At 42.2% G+C, this 11,446-nt stretch overlaps 1 protein-coding gene across 11 annotated transcripts in view; it reads right to left on the bottom strand.

Moving 5' to 3' along the window:
- Positions 1-668: 668 nt before the first annotated feature.
- The window catches only part of Spop (speckle type BTB/POZ protein), a 79,888-nt gene continuing 69,110 nt past the window's right edge, over positions 669-11,446 (bottom strand). For all 11 annotated transcript variants that reach the window (XM_057775241.1, XM_057775239.1, XM_057775242.1 and 8 more), the window contains 4 exons: positions 8,144-8,199; positions 7,568-7,690; positions 3,327-3,469; positions 669-1,946 (listed from right to left, as the gene is read on the bottom strand). In XM_057775241.1, coding sequence (XP_057631224.1) covers positions 1,802-1,946; positions 3,327-3,469; positions 7,568-7,690; positions 8,144-8,199 — 467 coding nt within the window. In that variant the 3' untranslated portion in view covers positions 669-1,801. The remainder of the gene's footprint in view (positions 1,947-3,326; positions 3,470-7,567; positions 7,691-8,143; positions 8,200-11,446) is intronic.

Genomic DNA, 11,446 nt, shown 5'->3' with positions numbered 1-11,446 from the left:
ACATACCCAGCCCAGTAGTAGGCACACAATGAAAACCAGAGAATTTGCAATGAGCAGTCACTGAAAGGAAATAGAGTGTGAAAGGGGCTGAGATTCCACCTAAGACTAAATAATGCAACCTTGGCCAAACAATGTATTTCTAGTGTTCCACTGTCTGGCCAGTACTGTGAAGCTGGGAGCTCCACGCATTCTTGTGATCTCACTGCAAGTTAAGACCTTCGTTTCCTCAGAAACACATCAGTCAATGACAGGACCCATCAGAGACAATAATTTCCCTTTATTTAATCTCCATACTCATGTCTCCTTTTTTTTTTTTTTTGGTATTTGGTTAAGAGAAAGGAGATTTGGGATTAGGTATTAACACACATAGGGGGTGGGGAGGCAGAAAAAGCTCACTACAATTGCTTCTCTTGGCAGAGTAGGGCCTGGTTCCAGTCTCTCAATAGGACACAGTTGGCAGATCCTCAAGGAGGACAGGACTGGCAGATGCTCACAAAGGAAACTTGAGATTATGGAGAATAAATAAATCCCTACTGCTTCTTGGACATTTTAGATATAATTCCTAAAAGATGAAGATCAAACCAGGGCTTCAAAACCCTGTAAGCAAAAATCTCAGATCCGAGAAACAAGCCAAGTGAGTGAAACAAAAGACAAGAGATACCACACAGTACAAAATAGTAATTATTTATATTTTCAAAAAGAAAAAAATTAACATTTGGAAGTCTCCCCTTTGGAAGAGGGGCTAATCAGAAGTGACAGGACTGGCTCCTATGCAGGCGACAAGTCAGGTACAAACAGCCGGGCAATCTGGGCTGGAATTTTTTTCACATAGCAATAATAATAAAATTTCTTTTTCTCTTCTTTTTGTTTTATGTATTTTTCTGGATTTATTTCTTTTTCTTCTTCTTCTTTTTTTTTTTTTTAGAAAAAGGGAGGGGGAAGGAAGAAAAAATAAAATCAGAGAAAAATGCCAAAAAAAAAAAAAAAAAAACCACACCATTTTCCACGATATCTAAAAACAGAACCATAGTTCTTGTCAAGACAGTATGAATTCTGGATGAATAACTTTTTTTTCCAGTTTTCAACACCAATAAAAATTTTGCAAAAGCCACTGCCATCAAAACACTCATCTTCCAGATCAAATACCCTCCTTCCCCCTTTGCCTTCACGTGTCACTTTTCATAAGAGGATAAAAGGATGGGCTCTGTATTTGCAAACGGTAAGTGTGAACGAGAGAGCTCTGCTGATACTTGCATGGTAGTGAGGAGTTTTCACAAATATCCAAGGTTTAGCACAGCTGGAAGGACTAAAATTTGCTTCTTTCAACATAAATACTACTGGAATTCACAAACTGATTTCTGAAAAAAAATTTTTTCTTCTTTCCTTTTCCCTTCTCTTAAAACTAAATGTCCATTTTGTTTTCCTTTTTGCTCCAGGCACCTGACGATTTGTTCTGCTCAGTCAGATGCAGGCAGGTTTCTCCAAAGTACCACTGCCGGGATGTGCTTGGGGCCAGCACCTAAACTGAATCCCAGGGTCAACTTGGTCAGGCCAAAGGGAACACGGTGACACGGCAACAGGGTTTTCATTAGGTTGAGCAGCCCCGAGTCCTGGGCCCCTCCCTCCCCCCACCCGTTCCCCTAAGTTATTTAGTGCTGTTTTAAAGTCTGGGTCATGGTACAGTCTTTCCCCTGACACAGAGAAAAAGCTCCACAGATTGCGCCGTCTACCTGGTGATCAGTGGCAGCAACGATGGCTGCTGCTTCTGGAAAATAAATGGAGTCTTATAACAGGCAGGATCTTAGGATTGCTTCAGGCGTTTGCGTGGGGGCCCCAGGAAAGGGCATTGTGCTGAAGCCAGAGAGCGGTATGCTTCAGCCACTAAGTGGGGATGTGATACCACCATTGACTTCCATCCAGAGGTCTCCAAGACATCCGAAGCATGACTAGGAGAAATGCGGAGAGAGAGGTTACCAAAGGAAGTGTGCACATGGACCAAACAGCTGCCTAGATAGCCCACTTTTTCAGTGTTTGGTGTAGATGTTGTTGATACAATCAACACTACCGAAGACAGAACCCTTAACATGCATAAAAATGTGCTTGCTAGACAATGTACAGACCCGTGATTAGGCTGTGGCTCTAATTCCCAAAACTTGGACTCTGAGGCACTGCACTCTGAAAACATGACCTGTCTGACAGAGTCAACATTGTTGATGGTAATTATATTCACAGCTGACAATAAAGAGAAAGAGCAAGGGCTTCCTTGGACATTCAGCTCTGAGCTCCCACCTGGTGTTCCATTTACTAGTCTTGTTAACCACAAGGCACATCACAGCCAGGGCCCATCTGATGAGCTTTTTGCTCAATGGTTGAGTTACCTTCTAAAAACTAACAAGTACATATCCAACATATAGTAAGAACCTGAACAGAACTGACACTGGTCCTTCCCTTCCTCTTCTGTCTCAGGACCAACCTCAGAAACAACCATGTAACTAGATCTAGAAGATATTACTTCTGTATTAAACTTGACCCCTCATCTACCTTAGGACCTTTTTTTTTTTTGGTTTTCGAGACAGGGTTTCTCTGTAGCTTTGGGGCCTGTCCTGAAGAACTAGCTCTTGTAAACCTGTAGACCAGCTGGCTTCGAACTCATAGAGATCCATCTGCCTCTGCCTCCCGAGTGCTGGGATTAAAGGCGTGCGCCACCACCGCCCAGCACTGTGAGGATTTTTTTCACTCCAACTTTTGCTTCCTATCGGGCAAGGAAATAATAGAGTATGTCACAATGAGAAGGACCACAGTTATAACCTCCTTCAAAGCATTTTAGAAAGTGCTGCGGTGAGGTCACCTGTCACTTGGAGTGAAGGAACATATCTGGTAGACTGTTTCCTTTTCAAAATAGTCTTTAACAATCAGTTAATGTCCACCCCTTCTCTTTCCCTAAGCCCACTAGAGACATAAAACATATTTTACCAATTCATAAAAAATGAACCTCTGTTCTCTCGGAATCTGTCTATCTTTTATTTTGCCAGTGAAAGTAAAGTGAGGTTGCTGTCATTTGGGACACACAGCTTTTCCAGGTCAGCAAATTATCACTACTCAGTTCCACTGCTGTTTGGAAGTAAGGGGATTCACTCACGACTAGGACCTGATCCATGCACGCAAAACCATTTTCACACTGTCAAGCTGAACAGAAAGACAAAAATTCTCTACTTACTACCAAAAGGTTAATGAATCTCCTTGTTCACTTTACTCACTAATTCAAAGTCTTTTTTATTTCTTTATCCCAATTATTCTGAAAGAAAAACTTTGAAGATGCTACTCACTAGTTGATGAAATCCACTGCCTGAGTTTTCAGTTGATCTGCGCTGTGGAGGTCAGCCAGGATGAGAATTTCTGCAGCGTTCTCCACGGAGAGGTTACTGCAGAGGGCATCCTCACACATGACCTTCAAACGCTCCAGGGCATACTGTAAAACAAGCAGTGCTGTCATCAGAGCAGCAGTCGCTCAGGGCTGACCGCTACTGAAGTTGTTCTCTGGTGGCACTGCTGTATAACTGGGTATCTGAACAGAACTGCAGAGTGCAGGAAAAGCCATACCACCGTTATAAAGCATAACCACACTCGGAAGTTTGGTCGCTTAAGCTTGAAAAGAAAACAACTGAAATATGGTGGGCAGCATCTATCAGAAATTCCAAAGTTTACTGCTAGAAAATGGCAATCAGAGCAGATTTTTATTCCAAAGCTCATTGCAGTACCTGTCTTTCCTAAACAATCACCACCTACCCTGACAATGATACATTAGCCACCTGCAGGCCAGCAGAACATTTTATTACAGCTTATAGCCGACTGAACTAAAAGCACAGCTCTTTCTGTCTAAGTAGTGTCACTGCCCTGGCAAGATCCCCCAAAGACCTATCAAGCTGTGAAAAGGGACCCTATGGTAGTTTTCACCAGCATTTCTACCACATTGTTCCTGAATGGGGTGAATCAAGGGCTCCTTTGAAATAGGAAAAGATAAATTAAGTCCGACTTTATTGGGGTTGATGCTAAGATTCTTAGGGTAAAAGGACAAAGCAGCAGAAACCCTGCTTCAATTTCAGTTTAAAACTTCTTTTTTCCAAACAAACAACACAAACATCTGGAAACGGAAAGTCTAGGCCCACTGGGCACACTGATCCCGCTGACTAGGTCTGATGCCACTCTGCTACCTGCTCTACCACAGCATGAACTTACTGAGGAATAAAGAAGGTACAGAGCAAAATGCCATTAATTACTTCACAGGAGAAGCGTTTGCTATGAGGCTTTCCAGGCTCTCTACAGAACCTCCACCTTCAGGCCCCAGAATCATGACACAATGCCCCTCCAGGCTGAATCATGGCAACCAAGCCAAGACAATTTTATTATGAATTTCAGGGAAGGAGGCATACCTGCTGGCACTGTGATCTCCTGAAGCAGAATGGAGCTTTATTGGTTTTGGTGCCACTTTAATTTCTTACATTTGAGTAACTGGAAAACAGTTTCCATGGAAAAGGGGAATGGCACTAGACAAGTAAGAGACAAGGGTGCTGGGAAAGTTGAATAGACGTTCTGTTTTTCTGCAGTGCTACTAGACTGTTCCTCTTACCTTTCTTTACACATTCTTTTAAAAGGACTTCTGCTGTGAATAGCTCTGATCCCGCCTGCATAATTAGACCAAAGTAGCCACTCCTGTCTCTTGGGGGACAAAGTTTTTTTCTTAATTATGCTTCTGAAAACCCTGCCTAATGGCAGTACTTACTCAGGAGATTGAAATTGTGTCTCCCAGGCCTGGCCAGCGTGTTTTGTTTTGTTTTTGGTCTAATTACACATGTCCCCAGGAGATTGGAAAAGCTCAGAAGAAGCTGTTTCAGCCTCCAGTGTAAATTCTAGATGTTTAGATCCTTCCGTGAAAGATTTTTTTACTGTTTTCCTAAACTCACAGAGAGGTGTAAAGGTAAAGCCTGCTTTCAAACAGGCTTGGAGCAAAGGCTACCCAGTGGGAAATTCTGAACGGAATTTGAAAATGCACCTACCAGTTACTACCCCTGCCCCCCATTTTCCTGAGATAGTGTTTCTCTGTGTAGCCTTGGTTATCCTGGAACTTTCTGTAAACTAGGCTGGTCTCAAACTCACGAGATCCGCCTGCCTCTGCCTCCCGAGTATTGGGGTTAAAGGTGTGCGCCACCACTGCCTGGCAACTTCTCATTTATAAATTTATTGCACTATTGGGATTCAACTGCTTTTTTTTTTTTTTAAATCAGAAGGAAACATGCTGCATTGAAACCAACATCTCAGTGGCAATTTGGGCTAATTCCCATTTCTCTTACCCCAAAGGTCACAATTAGCTTTCTGGCAGAGAATGAAAATGCAGAAACATAGAAGTTTTTAACTTTGACTCTAGGTATGTGTAACTTTGAGCTTCAGTCTTTCTGTATAAAACGTGGGCTTTGTAGTACTCATCATTCTTACAGGACCTCAAAGAGAAGTGATAAAGACCTGAGGTATATAAGAACAAGGGACCATTTCTTTGGAAACCAGAGGCAGGTCAGACAGAGCCATAGTAACTCTATGAAAGTTTGGATACTCAGCTAAACCCAGTACTCAGGCACTGAGTAAGGTTCAGGGTGACTGTGAGGTCGAAGGCAGCTGGGGCTACAGAGAAAAGCCCTGTCTCAAAATAAACAAAAAATGAGCACTGGACTGTACTAATTTTACCCAGCTTAAAGAGAATGTTTTCTCATTATCTCCTAGTCAGAAATGAGGTTGACTAGAAGGGTGTGGAGTTTTCATGTTACCAACTACTAATCAAGTCTCCAAAGGTGATAACAAAAATAGTTACTAACCCAATCTTCATCAAGAGCAATGATCAGATCTATATGCCTCACATTCAGTAATACTCCAAAATGCTCAACACAGATAAAGCCTCTGTGATAAGTCTAGGTACCCTCCTTTGTCCTCAGACACAAAAGGAGATATAAGGAGACAATTATTCATAGCAAAAACTAGAAGGCTTTAGCGTTCTTAGCTAGAGCTACTTCTTCAGAAAAGTACTGGAACTCAGACACAATAGGAGAGGTAGCACCCCCAGCAAGCATTTGCTTTCTCCTGAGGTCTACTGCTGGCAGCTAAGTAAGCCTTTTAATTCTTCCACATCAACTGCTCCTGCCTAACACACAGGAAGCAATTCTACATGGCAAATATCAGTCTTCCTGGCCACCTCACAAGTGATATCTGCACAGGCCCCAGGACACAAGCAGGCAGCCATTGGGCTCCATATACCTTCACAATACAAGTCAGTTCCCATTGTGTTCTGAGGTCCTTTTATCAGATGTGATCCTTGAGAAAAATGCTTCCAGGGTAAACTACGTTGGAGGAATTCTGTCTATTGTTACTTATTTTCAGAAAACTATCAGTAAACCGAGTGTGGTAGCCTTCACCTTTAATCCCAGTCAGCACCTGGGAGGCATAGGCAGGAGGATCTCTGTGAGTTAGAGTCCAGCCTGGTCTGCCTGCCTCTGCAAAGGCATGTGCCACCACTGTCCAGCTGGTTTCTCTCTTTAAAATTACATTTATTTGAAAAAAAGAAGACAGGAAAAAATAAATAAATAAAAGCCAGGCAGTGGTGGTTCACACCTTTAATCTCAATATTCAGGAGGCAAAGGCAGGTGGATCTCTGTGAGTTCGAGGCCAGCCTGGTCTAGGGAGCAAGTTCCAGGACAGCCAGGACTACACAGAGAAACCCTATTTCAATGTTTCAAAAAAAACTGACACACACATACACACACACACACACAAAATCCATTGTTTTGTGTATGGGGCATGTGTGTGTGTGTATGTGTGTAGGTCAGAGCACAACTTGTGGGCGTCAGTTCCTACACTCTGTGGGTTCTGGGAATTGAACTCAGATCCTCAGGCAAAGCACCTTACCCATTGAGCCAACTCATAGGCCCAAGACTATACAGTTTTTGATAAATTTTGAATAAGTTAATGAAGTAAAAAAATATCTTGAAAATTATAAAGTACAACTCAAATGTTAGTATTACCCGAATCTTTATTCTTGTTGGGTTAAAATTAAGACAGAGTAAGAAGAGGGTGACTATCAAACATCGTCCTCCACTCCACGGGATGACTCCGATAGTTTACCACTCAGAGCACAACAGCTCGAGCACCAAAAGGTTGCTACTGTGCTGGAACAACAGGATAAATAAGATTGTCCTGTCCAACTAAGATGTATGTATGCTCACTTCATCCATGATACTGCACATAAGCCCTTTCACAAAACTGGAGGTCACAGGAACACCTGGTCCTATGATTATTTTCCTATTCTTTCTTTTTTTTTTTTTTTAACTATTTATTATTTATTATATATACAATATTCTGTCTGTGTGCATTTCTGCAGACCAGAAAAGGGCACCAGACCTCATTACAGATGGCTGTGAGCCACCATGTGGTTGCCGGGAACTGAACTCAGGACCTTTGGAAGAGCAGGCAATGCTCTTAACCACTGAGCCATCTCTCCAGCCCCTCCTATTCTTTCTTATCTTACCTTGTCAGCAGCTGCCAGCAAATCATCAGCCATTTTGTCAAGGTTTGGCGCCTTCCCTGTGTAGATGAAGCACATCATTTCCTTAAAGACATCAGGTTCCACATCATTGATTTCGACCCGATTCTGTGCCGGAAAAGTCGAAAATGAGAAGCATTCCAACAGAACACAATTCTAAACTATACTCATGATGTTAAGTTCTGGTGAAGAAAGCAGCTTGTACGAGTTAAAACCTAATATGGATAGAAAACCTCCTCCCTCTTCTCTTCCCTCCCATCATTATATACTACTTTTATTTTATTTTCTCACAGACAGTAGCAAAACAACTACATGTGTGATTTTTTTTTTTTAAATCTCTGGACTTTCTAGTATCTTTCACCCAAACCACTGAGATGATTTGCTGAACAGTAAATCCACATCAACTGGGACACTCCCTGCTCTCAGAAGGTGTCTGTTCAAGAAACAGCACTTTAATAACATGGCAAGATAAAGATAATTAGGAAAATAAATCTGCAAGACGGGGAAAGGTCTTACTGTAGTCACTGGGTTAAAAAGACACATGTCCATTCTGTTACACACCTTTTTGCTCTCCTCCATTTCGTGTTCAAACATGGCACTGAAAACCGGAGACCGAGCTACAAAGTGAGAGGGAAACAATGAGGTTATGACATGGGAATTGCTTGATTATCCTAGCAATAATGACGATCTTTGTTCTTCCTATTCCATTCCCAAGGAACCGATCTTGGCCTCAAATCACATCAGAATTATAAAACCTATGTTTTCAAAACATTTCTTTGGCTCTATTTTAATCATCCACATTTTAATGAAATTATTTATCTATCTTGGGCAACAATGGTATATATACTACTTATGTAAACTTTGAACTTCAAATTGGAAGGTATTCCATGGTCTAAGCAGGGTGTTCTAATATCTGGACTTTTGGCTGGAACAATGACTGGCACCTCTATAGAGACTACACAGGAAGAAGGTCAAGAGCTGGGCTCAATGGCATGCACTAGCTTGATAACAAACATTTATGGCAAATTGCCTGTCCCTCTAGTTATGTGTTCTACGCTCTTTCTTGTTTGGTGAAACCATCTTCCTTAACATTTAATTTTTTTCATCACAGAGAATTCAGTTTTTCTCTTTAGAAATGGGAATGAAGACAAAAGGTCAAGAAACAGTGCTATATATGTTCCACAGTGCTATGGTCCACAGTGCTATGGTCCACGTACTTTCTATGAACACCCATGACACACCACACCACATACACACAAAAAAATAAGTAGACTTAATTCCAACCAGAACAGTAATAAAGAACTCAATTTTTTTTTCATATTGTTGAGTAAATCAGGGGTTGAGGCCAAAGTTGACACTTCCAACCCAGTACCTAAGAGCAGAAGGACAGATAGAGTGGGTAGGATGGTGGCAAGGACCTAGAACTTTTGGCCTTTAGTTTACATCAGAAAGAACTAATTTTAGTTCTGCCATTTTCTAATCATTTTCTTGGTAAAATCATTTAACTCTCTGAACCATTTACCCCTGCTTCTCCTGATATATATATATATATATATATATATATGTATGTATGTATGTATACGTATATGTACGTATGTATGCATATGTATATTTTAATTTTTTACAAAAAAATATAAATAAATGAGGCATAGTGGCGCATTAAGTGTAAGGTAAAAGATTCCGAGTGTGAGGTCAGCCTGGTCAGAAATTTCTCTCCACTTTTTAAGAATTTGAATGTGAACTTCAGTATTTTAATCTATTTCAGAAGGTTATCTATACCTTTTGATCTTATCTCAGAAGAATTACAGACTATATGGTGCTCATGGACTGGTACTTTAATACAAAGGAAGGGTCCACAGCAGCAGGTGGGGTTTAGAAAGTCATCAGTAAGCAGACCACAGCTAATGCAATGGAACAGAATTCCCAGCAAGAATAGAGGGAATACTGAAGCAGACTCTTAGGGCTGACAGCTGCATGAAGGAATAGGTGAAGAAAAGGGAGGGAAAGCACACAGGAGAAATAGCTGGGGCAAGCAGGAGATACAGCTTGGCGATAGAGTGCTTGCTTGTTGAGCATATGTGGGGCCTAGAGTTCGATATCCTGAACCATAAAGGGAAAGAACAAAGTAGTCAAAGAACCAGGAGAAAACTGGAGCACAGAGTCAACTAGGATATGATTTGCAGCCTTTCCAACTTAGGAACTATCAGGTAGTTCACATAACTTTGGAAAATTCTTTCCTAGCAAGGAGGTGAAGTGAGGACAACGTGGAGAAAGGAAGCAGACAGTGAATGTGCTACCTCAAGAAATTTAGCTCAGAGTATGTGGGGAAAAGAGCACATGCACTGAGAGAACCAGGTTTCTAGGAAGGCAGGGCAAAACTCAGAGAGCAGAAGTATACAGAACCATTCATCCTCAAGTTAGGGACACCTCCTTACCACTGAGAAGACAGGTAAGGGAACAGTAGTCAAAGATGCTCCTACAAAAGGATCCTAAAGATGCTTCCTTTTTCTTGGAAGGAAATGTGGGCAAAGGCATCCTTTAGGAGTTGGAGGAATCTAGAGGGGATGACAGAAGTCTGAAACATCTACTGTTGGGAAAAAGAAGGAGGCTGACTGTATCTACAGAAAGATACACTGGGGGTCGGGCGGAGTGGGGAGTTGAGTCGAGGAGATGGCTCAGCAGATAAAATGCTTGCTGTACAAAGCACAAGGACACCTCTTTTTGGATCCCTAGTACCCACTTAAAAGCCAGACATGTATCTGTAACACCAGCACTGGGAGGACACGGGAGAGCCATGGGAGGGATCCACTGTGTCCTTCCCATGTCCTCAGATCCCAGGATTGCACTAATCAATCTGCTCAGTAAAAATGGTAAACTGCATGTCACTGAGAGACCTCAGCTCAAAAAGTAAGTTAGAAAGCAACAGAAGAAGACATGCAACTTCTGTTTTTGTTTTTCGAGACAGGGTTTCTCTGTGGTTTTGGAGCCTGTCCTGGAACTAGCTCTTGTAGACCAGGCTGGTCTGGAACCCACAGAGATCCGCCTGCCTCTGCCTCCTAAGTGCTGGGATTAAAGGCGTGCGCCACCACCGCCCGGCGACATGCAACTTCTGGACTCTGCACATATACACACAGTAATGTACTTGCACAGATATGTGCAAAAACATGCTTGTACCACACATACAAAAAACAAACATTAAAAGAAAGAGAAAGAAAGGGAAGGATGAGAAGGAGGGAGGGAGGGAGGGAGGGAGGGAGGGAGGGAGGGAGGGAGGGAGGGAGGGAGGGAGGGAGGGAGAAGAAAGAAGCATGTGGAGGGCACGACACTAGTCTGAGCTGCTCGCTTCCTTCAGCACTGACAACCTAGTTGAGGCAGAAAATGGGAAGTTGTCACATGAGACAGCTTGAGCTCGTTTCAAGAGTAAACCTTAGAATGATGGAGTCAAGATGTCTCAACAGAGGAGTCCTGGGAAGAAGTATGTTACTTGGAAAGCCACACAATACTCTCTTATGCTCTGTACTCTGCAGAGCAGTGTGTAGCTATGGCTCCCATTTTCTATAGGGTGAAGTCAGCCTTCTCTCAGTTCCTCCTCTGGGTGAATCTTTCTGGTCTTAAAGATCAAGAACCTGATGGAACAAGACCTGATCCTCTGGGTCAGTAGCAAGTCTCATTCTTCTTCACATTTATAGTGAAGAGACAACTTAACCATCTGAGGCCTAAGTCTCAGCTTGATAATACTTACTCCCTTGACCAGAATCCTCTCCATTGCATCCGAAGCCCAACTAGGAGCTACCACCTGCTCTTAGGTACTCTAAGAGCTACTTTCCCAATGCAAAGTTATGTAATATTTTTATATAACCACCA

This window comes from Chionomys nivalis, chromosome 7 (genome assembly GCF_950005125.1).
Source record: "Chionomys nivalis chromosome 7, mChiNiv1.1, whole genome shotgun sequence".
Lineage (NCBI taxonomy): Eukaryota > Metazoa > Chordata > Mammalia > Rodentia > Cricetidae > Chionomys > Chionomys nivalis.
The sequence above is the reverse complement of the archived record's forward strand: the minus strand, read 5'-3'. Positions and strand labels throughout refer to the sequence as shown.